This window comes from Colossoma macropomum, unplaced genomic scaffold (genome assembly GCF_904425465.1).
Source record: "Colossoma macropomum unplaced genomic scaffold, Colossoma_macropomum, whole genome shotgun sequence".
Lineage (NCBI taxonomy): Eukaryota > Metazoa > Chordata > Actinopteri > Characiformes > Serrasalmidae > Colossoma > Colossoma macropomum.
Genome location: NW_023494910.1, coordinates 115,001 through 135,000, shown reverse-complemented (window position 1 = coordinate 135,000; position 20,000 = coordinate 115,001). Strand labels below are relative to the sequence as shown.

The 20,000-nt window shown below is 41.0% G+C and overlaps 1 protein-coding gene across 1 annotated transcript in view; it reads left to right on the top strand.

Moving 5' to 3' along the window:
• Nucleotides 1-20,000, top strand: part of grm5b (glutamate receptor, metabotropic 5b) — a 103,591-nt gene that overhangs the window by 70,731 nt on the left and 12,860 nt on the right. Inside the window, exons 5-9 of the mRNA XM_036560816.1 lie at nucleotides 2,176-2,411; nucleotides 12,744-12,990; nucleotides 13,643-13,811; nucleotides 15,418-15,544; nucleotides 15,696-16,638. Coding sequence (XP_036416709.1) covers nucleotides 2,176-2,411; nucleotides 12,744-12,990; nucleotides 13,643-13,811; nucleotides 15,418-15,544; nucleotides 15,696-16,638 — 1,722 coding nt within the window. The remainder of the gene's footprint in view (nucleotides 1-2,175; nucleotides 2,412-12,743; nucleotides 12,991-13,642; nucleotides 13,812-15,417; nucleotides 15,545-15,695; nucleotides 16,639-20,000) is intronic.

The window sequence follows — 20,000 nt, the reverse complement described above, 5'->3', positions numbered from 1 at the left end:
TAATCACTTTATCAGCCGTCAGCACCGCATTACATCATTTAATCAGTTAATCACTTTGTCAGCCGTCAGCACTGCATTACATCATTTAATCAATTAATCACTTTATCTGCCGTCAGCACCACATTACATCATTTAATCAATTAATCGATTAATCACTTTATCGGGTCAATCAGATCAATCAGAACTGATAAATCACACACACACACATATACACACACACTCACACACACACACACACACACACACACACAAACACTCACCCACACACATTCACACGCACACATTTTCGACTCTTCAGAGGAGACTATTTCAGTAAGGATTGTGTTTCTGGTTGTCATGGTTACTGCATAGACGACGACACAGTAACAATACAGCATTTAATTATCCAGAGCAGAAATGCTGTTCACCACACGTCCCTCTGCTTCAGTGTGTGTGTGTGTGTGTGTGTGTGTGTGTGTGTGTGTGTGTGTGGGTGTGTTTGTGAGTGTGTGTGTGAGTTTGACCTTGAATCTCTCAGTGATGGAATCCCTCCACAAACAAACACACAGACACACACACTGCCATGTTTCAGTGTTTCTTGCTGCTTTTCACGGTAACAGTTTTCACTGTAAACATGATCAAAATCTGTCAGTTTTCACTGTAAACATGGTCCAAATCTGTCAGCTTTCACTTTAATCATGTTATTAGAATCAGTCAATTTTCACTGTAATCATGTGAATGGAATCACATTTTTTGGAATCAGTTCTCACTGCAAATACGATTGGAATCAATCCGTTTTCACTGTAAACTTGATCAAAATCAGTCAGTTTTCACTGTAAACATGTGATTACAATCAGTCAGTTTTCATTGTAAACACAATCGAAATCTGTCAGTTTTCACTGTAATATGTGATTAGAATCAGTCAGTTTTCACTGTTAACATGATCAAAATCTGTCAGCTTTCACTGTAATCACGTGATTAGAATCAGTCAGTTTTCACTGTATATATGTGATTAGAATCAGTGAATTTTCACTGTAATCATGTAAATGGAATCAGTCAGTTTGACTGTAAACATGATCGAAATCAGTTAGTTTTCATTGTAAACATGTGATTGGAATCAGTTTCCACTGTAAATATGTATTTGTTATCAGACAGTTTTCACTGTAAACGTGATTGGAATCAGTTTCCACTGTAAATATGTACTTGTAATCAGTCAGTTTTCATTGTAAACATATGATTGGAATAAGTCAGTTTTCACTGTAAATGTGATCGAAAGTCAGTCAGTTTTCACTGTAAATGTTATTGGAATCAGTTTCCACTGTAAATATGTATTTGTAATCAGTCATTTTTTACTGTAATCATGTGATTGGAATCAGTTTCCACTGTAAAGATGTATTTGTAATCAGTCAGTTTTCACTGTAAACATGTGGTCAGAATCAGTCAGTTTTTTTCCCTGTCATCGTGTGATTGGAATCAGTTTCCACTGTAAATATGTATTTGTAATCAGTCAGTTTTCATTGTAAACATGCGATTGAAATCAGTCAGTTTTCACTGTAACCATGTGATTGGAATCAGTTTCCACTGTAAATATGTATTTGTAATCAGTCAGTTTTCACAGTAAACATGATCGAAATCAGTCAGTTTTCACTGTAAACATGTGATTGGAATCAGTTTCCACTGTAAATATGTATTTATAATCAGTCAGTTTTCACAGTAAACATGATCGAAATCAGTCAGTTTTCAATGTAAACATGATCAAAGTCAGTTTTCACCGTAAACATGATCTAAATCAGTCAATTTCCACTGTAAACATGTGATCGGAATCAGTTTTCACTGTAAATGTGTGATTGGAATCAGTCAATTCCCACTGTAAATAGCTAAGTGTAATTATCTCTGACATAAACATACTGATAACTCACCGATTCTGCTGTGAACATGTGATGGGAATCATCTGATTTTCAGTGTAAACATGTGATCTGATGAGGTTTGTGATGTAAAAATAAATGTGGTAATGAGCTTCTCAATATTCTGCCAGTTAAACCATTTAAAAGCTCAACGTGTTTTTCATTACATCATGACCAAAACCGGAAAACCGTGTTTACGTTTTTAAAAAGAATGTTTTCAACTCCTGTAAAATGATGCTCAGCTGACCCCTAATCCTTCTCTCTGCCCCTCTCTCCTCTCCTCCAACCTCAGCGATGGGTGGGCGGATCGTTACGACGTGACGGACGGGTATGTGCGTGAGGCAGCAGGCGGGATCACCATAAAGCTCCAGTCTGCAGACGTGAAGTGGTTCGACGATTACTACCTGAAACTGCGTCCGGATAATAACCTGCGGAACCCCTGGTTCCCTGAGTTCTGGCAGCACCGGTTCCACTGCAGACTTAAGGGTCACCCTCAGGAGAACCCCAAATACAACCGCACCTGTGGCAGTGAGTACCCTCACACACACAGTGTCCATCTTTTTGCAGCTGTATTAACTCCACACACTCGGCCCACCTCCAGACTGTTTACTGCTTTAAAGTGTTGGTTCATGAAAATGGACGAATGTGTTCATTTCTCTATGAGAAAAAGACATACTTAAGGTGCAGAGATGCTGTTTGTACCTGAATGAACGAAAAATGTTCCTGTAAAGTACAACCCCATTTCCAAAAAAGTTGGGATCATTTAAACCCTATATTTAATTTAAAAAAAAGCACAAAGACAACATATCAAATATTGAAACTGAGAATTTTTTTTCGTTTTTCATAAAATATTTGCCCATTTTGAATTTGATGCCAACAATAAGTTCCAAAAAAGATGGACAGGGGCAACAAAAGGCTGATAAAGTTGTGCGATGCCAAAAAAAAAACACCTGGTCGTTAATTGGCAACAGGTCAATAACATGATTAGGTATAAAAACAGCATTTTCTGTTTTTTTTAAAGTAAAGATGAGGAGGGGGGTCACCTTTCTGTGAAAGACTGAACGATCAAATAGTGCAACAATTCAATGATAACGTTTCTCAACATAAAATAGCAAAGAACTTTTGCATCTGTGGTACATAATATCATCAAAAGATTCAGAGAATCTGGAGAAATCTCTGTATGTAAGGGACAAGGCCAAAAACCAGTATTTTGGGGCCCTGAGGCAGCACTGCATTAAAAACAGACATGACTCTGTAGTGGAAATCACTGCATTGGATCAGAAACACTTCTGATAAGCGAAACTCATTACTGTAACCCAGAGTCAACACAAAAGCATTACTGTAATCCAAACGTATTACTGTAACCCAGAGTCGACCCAAACTCATTACTGTAACCCAGAGTCAAGCCAAACTCATTACCATAAGCCACACTCATTACCGTAATTCAAACTCATGACTGTAACCCAGAGTCGAGCCAAAACTCTTTACTGTAACCCACAATCAACGCAAACTGATTACAGTAACCCACAGTCATTACAGTAACCCACAATCAGTGCAAACTCATTACTGTAACTGAAACTCATTACTGTAACCCACAATCAATCCAAACTCATTACGGTAAACAAAACTGATTACTGTAATCCAAAGTCAACCCAAACTCATTACTTTAACCAAACTTATTACTGTAACCCAGAGTCGAGCCAAAACTCTTTACTGTAACCCACAATCAATCCAAACTCATCACGGTAACACAAAGTTATTTCTGTAACCCAGAGTCAACCTAAACCCATGACTGTAAACCATACTCATTACTGTAACCTAAACTTGTTGCTGTAACCCAAACTCATTACTCTAACCCACAATCGACCAAAACTCATTATTATAACCCAGAGTCGACCCAAAGTAATTACTGTAACCTGTACTCATTAATGTACCCCACAATCGACCCAAACTCATTACTGTAACTCAGAGTCATGCCAAACTCATTACTGTAAACCAAACTCATTATTGTAACCCAGAGTCACGCAAAAACTCATTACTGTAACCCAAACACATTACTTTAACTCACGATCTGCCCAAACTGACTCCGGTAACCCAAACACATTACTGTAACCCACACTCAACCCAAACACGTTACTGTAACCCAAACTCATTACAGTAACTCAGAATCAGCCCAAACTCATTACTGTAATGGTAACTCATTACTGTAACCCACAATTAAACGAAACTCATGAATGTAACTCAGTGTCAACCCAAACACCTTACTGTAAGAGTCAAGCCAAACTCATTACTGTAACCCAAAGTCATTTCCATAACCCACAATCGACCAAAACTCATTACTGTTAACCAAACACATGACTGTAGCTCTGAGTCGACCCAAACTCATTACTGTAACCCAAACTCATTAGTGTAACCCAAATTCACTAATGTAACCCACAATCAGCCCAAACTCATTACAGTAACCAAAACTCATTACAGTAACCCAAACTCATGACAGTAACCCACAATCAGCCTAAACCCCTTACAATAAACCAAACTCATTACTGTAACCCAAACTCATTATAGTAACCCAAAATCCACCCAAACTCATTACAGTAAACCAAACTCATAACTGTAACCCACAATCAACCCAAACGTATTACAGTCACAATCAGCCCAAACTCAATACTGTAACCCAAACTCATTACAGTAATCCAAACACATTACAGTAACCCACAATCAGCCCAAAATCAGTACCATAACCAAACTCATTACAGTAACCCAAACACATTAGAGTAACCCACAATCAGCCCAAAACTCATTACAATAACCCAAACTCATTACTGTAACCCAGAGTTGAGCCAAACTCATTACTGTAAACCAAACTCATTACTGTAACTCAAACTCTTTACTATAACCCAGAGTTGTGCCAAAATTCTTTTCTGTAACCCAAACTCATTACTGTAACCCACACTCAACCCAAACGCGTTACTGTAACCAAAACTCATTACTGTAACCCAAAATCAACCCAAACTCATTACTGTAACTCAAGCTCATGACGGTAACTGTGTCAACCCAAACACATTACTGTAACCCAGAGTCGATCCAAACTCATTACTGTTACTCAAACTTGTTATTGTAACCCAAACTCATGACTGTAATGCACATTCAACCCAAACTCATTACTGTAACCCAAATTCATTACTATAACCCACAATCGACCCAAACCCATTACAGTAACCCAAACTCATTACTGTAACCCAGAGTCAAACCAAACTTATTTTCGTGACCCAAACTCATTACTGTAACCCACAATTGACCCAAACTCATCACTGTAACCCAAACTCATTACTGTAACACACAATTGACCCAAACTCATCACTGTAACCCAAGCTCATTACAGTGAACCAGAGTCGACCCAAACTCATTGTAGTAACCCACAATCCACCCAAACTCAGTACAGTAAACCAAACTTATTACTGTTTACCAAACTCATTAATGTAACCCAGAGTCGACCCATACTCATTAGTGTAACCCAAACGTATTACTGTAACCCACAATTGACCCAAACTGATTACTGTAATCAACTCGTTACTGTAACCCAAACTCATTACTGTAACCCAAACTCTTTACAATAACCCAAACTCATTACTGTAACCCACAAGAAGCCCAAACTCATTACAGTAACCCAGACTCATCACTGTAACCCACAATCGACCCAAACTCATTACTGTCACACAAACTCATTACTGTAACCCACAATCAACCCGAACTCATTACAGTAACCCAATCTCATTACTGTAACCCAGAGTCTCTCTCTCCCTCTCTCTCTCTCTCTCTCTCTCTCTCTTTCTCTGTCTCTTTGTCTCTCTGTCTCTCTCTCTCTCTCTCTCTCTCTTTGTCTCTCTATCTGTCTCTCTCTCCTTCTTTCTCTCTCTCTCTCTGTGCATGCTGGGAATTGGGCGGTGTGAGAGTGCTGTGTGTGTGAGGGAGCTGTGGTGTGTTGGAGAGTTTTCACTTTTTCTCCTTTTTTTTCTTGTATCTTTCTTTGACTTAATTTTCTGATTGTTGGTGTTTACTGTGGTGTGTGTAGCCGCTGTGAGTGGTGAGGGCCATGGTGCCTTCTCTCTCCTCTCTAATGGCTTTAGATGTGTCCCAGCTGCTGAAGCTACAGTTGAGGACGTGCTTTTAGCGGTGGGCAACAAAGTTGGAAATGACCAAATTCACTCTGCCTCGCAAATGAACAAAGCTGTTGTCATCTTTTTAAAAGACGAGCGTTTGGTCAATCAGCTAGTCGAGAGTGGTATTTGGGTTATGGATACCTTTGTGCCGGTGTCGCCGGCCACAAAGGTCACCATCTCCAACGTCCCGCCGTTTATTTCAAACGAACTATTCGCAAAGGAGCTGAGCCGCTTTGGAAAATTCGCCAGTGCGATATCGCTGATCCCGCTCAGCTGTAAGGCCGCGCCGCTCAAACATGACCTGTCTTTCAGGCGGCAAGTGTTCTGAACAGCCCTGATAAAATGCTGGAGGCCTCTTTCTGCGTCGCTCACGGAGAGAGCTCGTTCATGGTGTATGCTAGTACAGATAGCTTGAGATGTTTTGAATGCGGTGATATCGGCCATAAGCAGTTTGTGTGCCCACATAAAAATCAGAGAGAAGCTCAGGAGAACCGGGTTTCCACTGCGACCGAGCGCAGGGAGACCGCTGAGGTGGATGTGACACAAGGCCCCGGTGAAGGCACGTCCTTTGCTCGGGAGGTGAACCGTGGAGAGGAGGTGAGTGAGCGTTTGGGTGTGGAGAATGTTCAGGAGAGTGGGGGATCAGCAGCAGGCTAGTCAAGGTGAATGTGTTGCTGGTGTTGGGGTCAGTGGTGAGGGTTGTGCTGTAGTGGACAGTGGTGAGGTGGTTGGGCTGAGTGGTGAGGGGTGTAACACTGCAGGGTCTATGTTTGTGAGTGAGTCTCAGTCTGAGTCGGTTGTGTCAGTTCAGCAGTGAAACGCTGTACACGGTAGATCAGATCAACTCGTTCCTGGATGAGACTAAAGGCAGACCTGTAGACGTCAGTGATTTTTTCCCTGATTTGGACAAATTTGTGTGTTCAGTGTCGAAGGTGCAGAAGAGTGTTGGCTATGATGTTCTTTCACGGCAAAAGTGTTTTCGTCTGAAAAAACATGTAACTGTGGTCCGAAAAGCAAAGTCTGGTACTAGAGCTGGTTCTGACCATATGAATGTATGAATACAGTGCATGTGGGGAAAGGGCCTCTCCTGTCTGCTTTTCTCGTTCTCTTCTCTGTTCTCTCCTTGTATTTCCTGCGTTGATGGGGCTTCTGAGGGTGGGCTCTCCGAACGTTAATGGGTTGAGGGATAGGGGTAAACAGTCTGTGTTTTCTGAATTCTTTAGCCTAAAGCAGTTAAACATATATAGTGAGGATGGAGCAGCTGATTGGGGTTTGTGGTGGAGGGGAGATTATTTTCTCAGTCATGGCTCTAATGTCAGTGAAGGAGTGGCCATACTTTTCTCACAGTCTTTAAAAGTTACAGTTTTAGCTAAGAGTGAAATAGAGTTTTTTTTACCAGACTGAAGAATATACTGCACTCTCTCTCTTCTGGGGACATCACTGTTATAGGGGGGACCGGAACTGCACATTAGATTTTACTAAAGACAGAAATGGGGAAGAACCACACCACCAGTCTGCATCTGCCTTAGCTACTGTTGTGTCTACATTTACTTTGACAGATGTATGGCGGGAAAAATATCCTGTGGTCAAACAGTACACTTGGGTAAAGGTTTCTGCTGAAAGGGTTTTTGCAGCACGACTGGACAGACTCCTCCCAAAATGTGAGACATATGGTCAGTCAATCTAATATTTTTCCAACTTCTTTTTCTGATCATCGTCTATGTACTGTTGATACAGTTACAGTTTTAACTACAAAGCGTCAGGAATTAGGTACTATTTTAAATGAAAAAGCGAAGGGGGCTCTGTTTAGATCACAGTTTGTGTCTCTTAATGATATGGATGCTCCCACCACTTTCTTTTTAAATTTGGAAAGATCCTCTGTTGATTGTCAGTTTTTGGCATCTTTGCGAAAGGACGATGGTTCCGTCACCTCAGACCCCATTGAGATGTGGAGGCTGGCTGAACGTTTCTGCTCTGACTTGTTCACAGCTGGAGGTATGGACCAGTGTTGTTCAGAAGTGCTGCTTACAGATCTTCCCGAGTTGGATCAAGAGCAGAGTCAAGCGCTGGACACTGCATTGACTTTTGAAGAGGTGACAGAAGCTGTGCATCAGCTCACCTCTGGACGAGCACCAGGAATTGACGGTCTACCTGTGGACTTTTACAAAGCCTTCCGGGGGTCATTGGGAAAGATCTTCTTAGCGTTCTGCAGGCTAGCTTTGATGCCAAATTGCTTCCGCAGAGCTGCCAGCATGCTGTCCTCTCTCTTCTGCCGAAGAAGGGAGACCTCTGCCTGCTTAAGAACTGGCGGCCTGTGTCGCTCCTTTGCACTAACTATAAGATCCTGTCATGCTGTGTCACCAACAGACTTAAAAAAGTCTTGGACTCAATTGTACATGTAGACCAATCATACTGTGTACCACAGAGGTCCATTAATGATAACTTATTTCTTATTAGGGATATTTTAGACTTTGCTAGACTGTTCATACCTGGAGAACTGATTAATGCCATTCAGAGGGCGCTGGTGGACTTTTTCTGGGGTGGTCAGCACTGGTTGAAAGCTGCAGTGTTGTATCTTCCTTTGCAGGAGGGTGGACAAGGGCTGATGGATATCCGCTTCAGAGTCGCTGTCTTACGCTTACAGGCAGTGAGGCTGCTGTATCACCAATGTCATGCTTGGATGGATGTGCCCTTCTGCGGGTTGCTGGTCACATGGGCCTGGACAGACACCTGTTCTCCCTTTCACTGGGAACAGTGGACATAGGAGGTTTGACTCCTTTTTACTCAGCAGCTGTGGAGGCCTGGCAGCTTTTTTCTTTTTCAAGGGAGAGCTGCACAGTTCCATCCAAGTGGATATTCAAGGAACCTTTGTTCTTTAACTCTGTATTTCCGACACTGTCCCAGATCTCTGGTGCACTGAGGGTCAGCTTCTTGGAAGCTGGCATCAGTAAACTTTGCCATGTGAGGAGGGGTACAGCGTGGATTACAGTGGAACTGTTGGCAGAAATGGTTGGTCTCAGGTCAGTGTGCACGGTTTCACAGGGACTAGACCAATTGAGGTCTGACCTGTCTGTCTCAGTTCTAGAATATCTGGATACAGCACCTGTGGAGGACTGCCGGAGTGAAATGGTGGATTTTCCAGAGCTGGTGGTCAGAGTGGAACGGGAGGACTGGCAGGATGGTCAAGGGAAGCTCCTTTCACTAGGGACCCCAGTTCTTGGGAACTTTAGCGGACTAAACAAACAGTCACTATATTTTGCCTGCATTAAAGTCTTGAATTTTCGGTCTTTCATGGATCCGCGGGAAACCAAATGGACTGAGGTTGTGGGGGCAGACTTGTCACCTAAAGGTAGCTGGCGGTCTCTGTACAAAAGGCCCATTGAAAAGAGAGTGGGAGACCTCCAGTGGAGGATTGTACATGGGATATTAGCCACAAACAGGCACGTGGCACGACTTGATCCTTTAGCTGGGGATGGGTGTCCTTTTTGTGGGGTTTCTGAAACATTGTTTCATATTTTCATACAGCGTTCTCGCCTACACCAGATTTTAAATTTAGTTAGAAACTGGGGTTTAGCGAGTTTGGGTGTCTTTGACCGGAGCTTATTTATCTACGGACCAAAGTATTCTGTCTCGAGGAGGGACAAGGTCATACTTCTAAACTTTTTGTATGGAGCAGCGAAACTGGCTATTTGGTGTAGCAGGAAGAACAGGATCAAAGGGCGCGGGGGAACTGATCCTGTTTTAATGGTGAGGGGTTTGGTGTCAAGGCGACTCCTGTTGGAATATGCCTACTATACCCTAACTGATGATGTAGACACATTCGTTGCTGTGTGGGGGGGTGGGGGGTTTCGTCTGTGAACCTGACAATCAGGGTGGGTTTTTAGTAACTTTGTGAAGGAGACAGTTTGTGGTGTGTTTGGAAGACTCATGTTTTGTTAATGGTTTAATCTGGATAACAAAGGTTTTTTGTGTTATGTTTTTGTTATGGTATGTTAAATAAAGGTGCTTGAAAGTCAAGTCTCTCTCTCTCTCTCTCTCTCTCTCTCTCTCTCTCTTTCCCTCTCTCTAGCTAAGCCTGAGTCCTGATTATGCTATTTTATTTCTATTCATCTTTCTTTCTTCTCTGTAAATGACACAGAGTCTGTCATTTTGTCTTTCTCTCTCTCTCTCCCCCCCCTCTCTCTCTCTGTATATGATATTCTTTTCTCTTTCTTCTTCCTCTCTGATTCTCCTCTATTCATACATTCATACTCAAAGCTCACATGGTTCACGTGTCGCTTCAAAGCTGAGAGACTTCAAATAACTTCATTTCAATAAGAAAGAGAACAGAATAAAAACGAGACACAATTTCCATCCCTAACCGCCGTGTCGCTGCTCTTCCTTTATGACAAAATGCAGAGAGACAGAGAGAGAGAGAGAGAGAGAGAGAGAGACAGAGAGAGACACACACAGAGAGAGAGAGAGACACAGAGAGAGAGAGAGAGAGAGACAGAAAGATACAGATAGAGAGAGAGATAGAGAGAGAGAGAGACTTATTATTGGAGATCACTGTACTTCTTTTATCCATTAGAGGTAACAAGAGCTTTTAGATTAAGTGGCAATTTAGGTGGAGAGAGAAAATCGGTGCTTTGAATTGATGACAATACACTGTTTTAGTTTAAAAACACATCTTTTCATACCTTATCAGGACACAAGGTCGCACACATGTCCCATAAACAAAATGAATGAATGAATGAATGAATAAATAAATAAATAAATAAATAAGTCGCTGCTGTCAGAAAACAAAACCTCATATCTCTATTTTTGTCGTTTTTCAGTTTTTGACTTAATTTGAATCTATTTCCCTTTACATTGTGTGTAAATTTCATGATGATAGGTCCAAAATAAACAGCCTAAAATGACTAAAATTGAGAAAAGTCTGGTTCCATTGACTTACATTAAAAGTAAAGTATCCTGTAAAGTTACCATTTTGGAGATACGAGGTTTTGTTCCAACAAATTCTGCTGAACTTCAGAGTCAGAGCTGAAACCCATTTTAACTGATCTTGGACTTAGACTAAAGTCCTGTAACTCTGAGTCACCCTGTACCTTAATTATATTTACTTTGTTAATGATTGAACTTTCCATTTTGTCACCACCAAAACATTTCATAACACTACACAAACTTTTCACACATAAAACCATCATATTTTTCACTAAAATTACTAACCCCATTTTCAGAAAAGTTGGACCATTTTGTAAAATGCACTAAATTGATTGTATTTTGTAAAAATAATTACACTTGAATTTGATACCTGCAACACCCTCAAAAGAAGTTGGGACAGGAGCAAAATAAGAGTGAAAAGTTTATAGAATATTCAAGTTACACCATTTCAAAACATTCCACAATCAGCAGGTGAATTGGTAACAGGTGATCATGGCTGGCTATGAAAGGACCATCAACCAAAGGCTCAGACTTCACAAGCCAAGACAGGAAATGTGTGCTGTGGTGAGATGAGTCCATGTTTCAGCTTGTTCTTGGGATAAACAGATGTCGAGTTCTTTGGGCCAAAGACGAAAGAGACCGTCTAGACTTCCCAGCAAAAAATACAAAAGTTAACATCTGTCATGATTTGGGGGGGCATCAGTGCCCAAGGCATGGATGACCAGCATATGTGTGAAGGCACCATTGATGTGGAGGTAAATATTGTGACTTTAGAGTCACGTGCTGCCATAAAGATGACGTCTTCTACCCAAGAAGTCCACGGTTATTTCAGCAATGTGATGCCAGGCCTCATTCTTCACATGCTACAACAGTGTGGCTACACAGACACAGTTTGTGCTTCACTGACCTGCATGCAGTCCAGATCTGTCTCTGACAGAAAATGCACGGCGCATCATGAGGAGGAGAATCAGACAACAACAACCCTGGACTGTTGAGCAGCTGAAGTCTTGAATCAAGTCAGAACGGGTAAAAGTTCCACTTGCAAAAGTGCAACAATTTAATATCCTCAGATCCCAAATGGTTAAGAAGTGTAATTAAAGAAAAGCTGATGTAATACTGAGGTAAACCTGCATCAGTCCCGACATAAACGTGTTTCAGTAGTGACAGTTCTTAATGTTTCACTCTGACTTTCAATGGGATCTAACAGCTCACCATGTGGCCATGAGGGACGGGGATGCAGTCTTGCTTCCTGCTCTAAAATGCAGGGGTGTGGCTAAAATAAGGCTCTGTCTACAAATTACATTATTTCAGTAGTGATGAGAATTTCTTGAATGTCTTTTATTTGAAAGTAAACTTGTGATAAATCCAAATCTTTCAACTTCACGTTAAAAGAAATACAAAAGAAATATGGAAATGTATAACAGTATTATTTTTTCAAATTTGTTTCTCTCTGTCTGTCACTCTGTCTGTCTCTCTCTCTGTCTGTTTCTCTCTCTCTCTGTCTGTCTGTCTCTCTGTCTGTCTCTATCTCTATCTGTCTCTCTCTGTCTGTCTCTATCTCTATCTGTCTCTCTCTGTCTTGCTCTCTGTCTGTCTGTCTGTCTCTCTCACTGTCTGTCTCTCTGTCTGTCTGTCTCTTTCTCTGTCTGTCTCTCTCTCTTTCTCTCTGTCCCTCTCTCTCTGTCTCTCTCTGTCTGTCTCTCTCTCTGTCTGTCTCTCTGTCTGTCTCTCTCTCTCTCTCTCTGTCTGTCTGTCTGTCTGTCTCTCTGTACTGCAGAGCGGGACTCCCTCCGTCAGCAGTACGCTCAGGACACTAAGATGGGCTTTGTGATCAATGCGATATACAGTATGGCGTTTGGGCTCCATAAGATGCAGCGAGTTCTGTGTCGCGGTGCCGTTGGTCTGTGCGACGCTATGCGGCCGATCGACGGAGCCAAACTGCTCGAATTCCTCATGAAGACCAACTTCACCGGCGTCTCCGGAGAAAACATCCAGTTCGACGAAAACGGAGACTCTCCAGGAAGGTTCGCTTACTGATCAATACAGTCAACACTCCATCAATCCATCAATGAATAACGAGTGAATCAGTCAATAAATATCAATCATGTTACAAACAACAGTACCCCACAACCAGCCTGAACTCAAGTTCAGCTTACTGACCAATCAGTACACTGTTATTCAATCATCATTCGTTCGCTCAATCAATCAATTCATTAATCCCATAATTAATCAGTTAATTAGTCAATTACTCCATCATCCAAACAATCATTCAGACAATCCAACAACTGATCTAGGAGCAGATCACTCTGTTAGTTAATATATTTTATTTGCTGATTTGTTTATTCGTCCATCTGTCCAGTTGTGTTTTCATCTATCCATTTCTTTAATACCAGTAACCGAACAGATTATCTAGAACGGATGTGATGTTTTAGTTTATGATAAGTAAATGAAGGTGGTGTCATTTATTCACATGATGATTCATTTTTTGAATGGATACAGTGAAGTCAAGCTTATGTATGTATATGTTTAATGTGTGTGGGCGGGGCTTAACTATGTTATTGTAAGAATACTAATGAGGAAGCAGAAAGATGGATTATTAATGATTATTAATGTTGGTCTATTAGCTTCGCTGTGTGATTATTAAACTGTACTACTGATGTGTTTGTGTGTGTTTAGTTATGTGATCATGAACTTTAAGAAGATGGGGAAGGATTATTACGACTACACCAACGTGGGCAGCTGGGATAACAGCGGTCTGCAGATTGATGATGATGAAATCTGGTCCAGCAAAGATGCCATCATCAAATCAGTCTGCAGTGACCCCTGCGATAAAGGCCAGATCAAGGTCAGACTCTCTCACCACAGCATGATTTACAGCCATGAATAATTACAGCTGTCAGTAACTATCGTTCACTACAACCATCACAACCCCCACTCAGTAACTACACCGCTCAGTAATTACACCCCTCAGTTAACGACACCCCTCAGTGTCTACATCTCTTAATATCTACACCCCTCAATATCTACACCCATCGGTAACTACACCCCTCAGTTAACTACAACCCTCAGTATCTACATCTCTTAATATCTACACCCCTCATTATCTACACTAATCAGTATCTACACCCCTCAATAACTACACCCTTCAATATTTACCACCGCTCAGTAACTACACCCCTCAGTTAACTACACCCCTGAGTATCTACACCCCTCAATATCTACACCCATCAGTAACTCCACCCCTCAGTAACTACACCCCTCAATTAACTACACCCCTCAGTATCTACATCTTTTAATATCTACACTCCTCATTATCTACACCAATCAGTAACTACACCCCTCAGTTAACTACACCCCTCAGTATCTACATCTCTTAATATCTACACCCCTCAATATCTACACCCATCAGTAACTAAACCCCTCAGTTAACTACACCCCTCAGTATCTACACCTCTTAATATCTACACCCATCAGTAACTACACCCCTCAGTATCTACACTCCTCAATAACTACACCGCTCAATATCTACACTCCTCAGTAACTACACCCATCAATAACTACACTCATCAGTAACTACACCCCTCAATATCTACACCTCTTAATATGTACATTCCTCAGTAACTACATCCATCGATAACTACACTCCTCTATAACTACACCTCTCAGTCTTTAACTCAAATTTCAGCTCTTTTACACACAGACAGTCAAGCCTTTGGTGCTGTAGTACTGAGAATGTCCCCATTGTGGGACTAATAAAGGATCATCTCATCTCATCTCATCTCATCTTATTTTATCTTATTCAGCAAAACTCCAGCTCACTCACAACAGCTGAATCGAAACTTTTGAGCTGAATCTTTTATTTTCATGTTTTCATGATTATGACTTTAGAGCTGCACTGGGACAGTGTCTGCCATTGTTAATTTATCAGATCTACAGTTTTTAAATGGGCTCAGTGAAGACTAATCTATCACAGAGCACTCAAACTCATCGTCTTCACTGAATGAATAGAGTGAACATAGTTTTTTTTTCATTTTTAATCTGTTTTCTCTTCAGGAACTTTAAAGTTCAAACTTCACATCTGACTGTTTTTACTTTTCTCTTCTGAGATCATTGAATAAAATCTCTGTGTTCTCTCTCTCTGTGTTCTCTTTCTCTCTCTGTGTTCTCTCTCTGTCCCTCTCTCTGTTCTCTCTCTGTTCTCTCTCTCTCTCTGTTTTCTCTCTCTCTCTCTCTGTTTTCTCTCTCTCTCTCTCTCTCTCTCTCTGTTCTCTCTCTCTCTCTCTGTTCTCTCTCTCTCTCTCTATCTATCTCTCTCTCTCTGGTCTCTCTCTCTCTGGTCTCTCTCTCTGTTTTCTCTCTGAGTTCTCACTCTCTCTGTTTTCTCTCTCTCTCTCTCTCTCTCTCTCTCTGCTGTCTCTCTCTCTCTCTCTGTTGTCTCTCTCTCTGTGCAGGTAATCCGTAAAGGTGAGGTGAGCTGCTGCTGGACTTGTACTCCCTGTAAGGAGAATGAGTTTGTGTTTGATGAATACACCTGCAGGGCGTGCGAACTTGGCTCCTGGCCTACATACGACCTCACAGGTGAGTCGCCATCAAACACACAAACAAACTCATTCAGTACTCAGGCTCACAAAAGAAAAAACGAATAAACAACACAATAAACAAAAGTTTCTCCCTTTTTTGAAGACAGGTCTGTTTAATTCCAGCATTTCTTCGTTGTTGTTCCTCTCAGGTTGTGACCCAATCCCAGTGCAGTATCTGCGGTGGGGTGACCCTGAGCCCATAGCGGCCGTGGTCTTCTCCTGTCTGGGTCTGATGGCCACCTTCTTTGTCACCGCCGTGTTCGTGGTGTACCGCGACACTCCGGTGGTGAAGTCATCCAGCCGCGAGCTCTGCTACATCATTTTAGCTGGAATCTGCCTGGGCTACCTGTGCACCTTCTGCCTCATCGCCAAACCTCATGTGGTCCACTGCTACCTACAGCGCTTGGGCGTCGGCCTTTCGCCTGCCATGAGCTACTCGGCCCTGGTCACCAAAACCAATCGGATCGCTCGCATTCTGGCTGGCAGCAAGAAAAAAATCTGCACCAAGAAGCCAAGATTCATGAGCGCCTGTGCCCAGTTGGCGATCGCCTTCATTCTCATTCTTCTGCAGCTCAGCATCATCGTGGCACTCTTCGCCCTGGAGCCGCCGGATGTTATTTTTGACTATCCATCCATCCGAGAGGTCAACCTGATCTGCAATACCACCAATCTAGGCGTGGTGGCACCGCTGGGTTACAACGGTTTGCTAATAATGAGCTGCACTTTCTACGCCTTCAAAACGCGGAACGTTCCGGCGAACTTTAACGAGGCAAAATACATCGCCTTCACCATGTACACCACCTGCATCATCTGGCTGGCCTTTGTGCCAATCTACTTCGGCTCCAACTACAAGATCGTGACCATGTGCTTCTCAGTGAGTCTGAGTGCCACAGTGGCTCTGGGCTGCATGTTTGTGCCGAAGGTTTATATCATCCTTGCCAAACCAGAGCGAAACGTTCGCAGCGCCTTCACCACGTCCACAGTGGTCCGTATGCACGTGGGGGACGGAGGAAAGGCGTCGTCGGCTGCCAGCCGCTCCAGCAGCCTCGTCAACCTGTGGAAGAGGAGGGGGTCATCAGGGGAGACGCTCAGGTGAGGAGGGGGGGAACAGGCATGAAACATAAAACATTTTTTATTCCTTTTGTATACATTTATATTTACAGTGAGATTTTCAGTCTAGTCAAAGCATGATATTATTGCATATTCAAACCCTTTTATGATGATAAAGACGGTCCAAAATTGAGGCATATATAGGCATATATATATATATATATATATATATATGTGTGTGTGTGTGTGTGTGTGTGTGTGTGTGTATATGATGATAAAGACGGTCCAAAATTGAGGCATATATATAGGCATATATATATAGGCATATATATATATATATATATATATATATATGTGCATATATTATGATGCTTGTACTCAACAGCTTCACACACATGTTGCATCAAAAAACATACTTTTACATTATTTTATTTTGTAATAAAATGAACAAAACATAATAAATTTCTAGTAAAATTAGCCTCCGGAATGAAGTCATAATAAAATTAATTTGGCCACAAGCGGCAATCTGCGGGGTCCAAGCACCAGGAAGACATCAAGGAATAAAGTAGTGGCCTCTTATTCAAATCTTCAGCCACACTGTGCTTAAAAGTCATAATATTTTTAATAATTTAGATTGTTTCAAGTGAAATTTGATTTAAACTGTCTATACTCCATCTTATTTCAACTGTGCAATTACTGAAAGTTTTTTATGACTTGTATTTGCAAAACTGTTCAGTGGAAAATATAACATTCAGAAATGCTCTTCACTTAAACACATACAGTAAAGCTTCCCATGTATATTTCAACAATGACATTTGCAGTTACTGATTTAGCTCCCTCTGGTGGCCAGGGAAAAATACAACACTTGTTGCTCTGACCAAAATTTGCTGAAATCACATTATAGGATTTCCTGTACAGTACAACCTACACATATTTGCAAAGTGACAATTCTCATTAAGATGCATAATTTGAAACAATTGTCATGTCTTTATTTTAATCTTAGACAGGAATAATTACATTTTAGATTGTTGGCAGTACATTGAGCATTGTAAGAGCCAACTTCAGCCAATTCAAGCCAAATGTCATACGTTTCCTCAGCTGATCATTGTCAAAGTATATATCAATTTTGGTCACAATCAGAGCATAGGTGACAGATTTGTGGTCCCTTGTTTCTGATTGATCCATAACTAGCAATAAAATTGTGCTTAAAAGGCAAGATTTTTAAAATAATTATTGATCTTGAGACTTGGATGGTTGTTTTGAGACCAAGTTTGAGACAATGCAAAAACATTTCAGCAAGCAGTATGAAAACATCTCTGATTTTCAAACTCTGATGATTTACAGAAAAACAATCAAGTTTTTTAAAAGACTATGCAAAATTGCTTGGCTCGGTGGAATACATAAAATTCAGAAACTTCTTTGCCACAAGATAGATGTTTCAAAGATTACGACCATAAGTATGTTTGAAGTCATAATTTGCATTTAATGCTGATGCTCCCTCTGCTTGGCAGAGAAAATATTACCGTTACTGATTATGTGGCCAACCTGGGTTTAAGTCAAATTTCCACATTTCCTGTGCAATTTTGGAACATACATATAATTGCAATGTTTTAGAAGTTAATGAGATGTGTAATTTGAAACCATTATCTTTTCTTTATTTCAATTATAGAAGAATATAATGACATTGTAGTAATTATGCACTAGATTAAGTATTGTAGGGGCTTATGGCAATCAATTTAAATGAAACTTTGCTATTTCTTCAGAAAATAGTAATGTACATGTTTACCAAGATTTATCACAATCACATAAATACTAAAGAATCTATAGCCCCCTAAGTCAGAAAAGGCCAGACCAAACAGATTCATTGGTGTCTCATGGTTGTTCTTTGCAATAAAGGTTTTTTTGATAATTATTTACCTACAGACTCCACAAATTGTTTTAAGACCAACATTGAAACATTTGTCTTAAAATCCACAGACTAGTTCGAAAAGCTCAATTTTCAAACATTGATCAATCAGAGAAAAATGTTACAGAATTTTAAAGGCTTTTATTTGATCAAATGTCATTCTCAGTGTAAGCAATGATATGAATTGATTTATTTTGATCTATGATAAAATGTATAGGACTTATTCTTGTTTATGCTCTATAGCGCCACCTCATGGCTAATTGTGGTCAAACTTTATAGGCTATTAGAGATTGCCTATGTGGACACATGATATAATTTTTGTGATGATTGGCCAATACTAAGCCCTCCAAATGCCTGTTGAAATCTTATTGGCCATTGGCAGCCATATTTGTCCATTGATTCAGTTGTCCTTAATAGATCATGTAAATATTAGGCCATGGATACAGCATGCAAAGTTTCAGCTCAATTGACCAAGCAGTTGCTGAGAAACAGATTTTTGGTTGTTATAGTGCCCCCTATTGAGTAATTGGTATCAAACATGGTGGGCTTCCACAGAATCATGTGGGGTACAGGAATGATAAGTTTGATGAGAATTGGCCAAAGCAATCTTGATCTGTAGCCAATTATGTGACTTAAGCCAAACCCAGAGGGGCTTAATTGGCACGTGGCAGCCATATTGTTAATAAGTATTCAATTTTTTTGATAATTCTTGACCTCCAGACTCCCTGGAACATTTCAAGACCAATATTGTGTTGATATCTTGAAAAACCTCAGACTCATACAAAAATGTAGATGTCACATATTTTGCCAATTATGATGGAAAAAAATATGGGGGTGGAGCTAAATACATGCAGCGGAGTGTTTATGTAGTATAAAGCAAGGATTATGTAGAAGCAAGAATTTTGACTGTAGGCCTCACGATTCAGGAGATATGAGCCAAAACGTAAAATGTCACTCTATAGCGCCACCATCAGGCCAACTGGGGTCATTTCAGTTGCCTGAGTAGTGGGGGGGATTCTACACATACCCCTGTTCTCCACAAACAATTTTAGGGCAGAAAAAGAAGAAGATAAAGAAGAAGAAAAAGAAAAAGAAGAAAAATCCTAGCAAAAGCAATAGGGTTCTATGCACCTAAAGGTGCTTGGACCCCTAAATATCTAGGAGTTAAAAAAAAAAAACCTTCATTACTCGTCTGAATGAATTGTTTAATAATTGATTAAATGTGGCCTGTAAACATAAAGAGCTGTAAAAATGTAACAGTGTATGATTTGTTTTCCGGTGGTGGAAACTAACGCTGTACTCAGATCACTCAGGGGTTTTATGGGTGCGTGAGGAGCTGAGCCACTAGGGGGTGGCATGAGCAAGTCTGAGAACATTTCTGACAGCAGCACTGTGAAGAAAGAGCTACGTTCAAGTTTGTTTCTATGGTACAGCCAATCAGAATCCGGACGCTTTCCACATCCGCTTCATTTCGTCCTCCAATCGCCGCTCAGCAGCC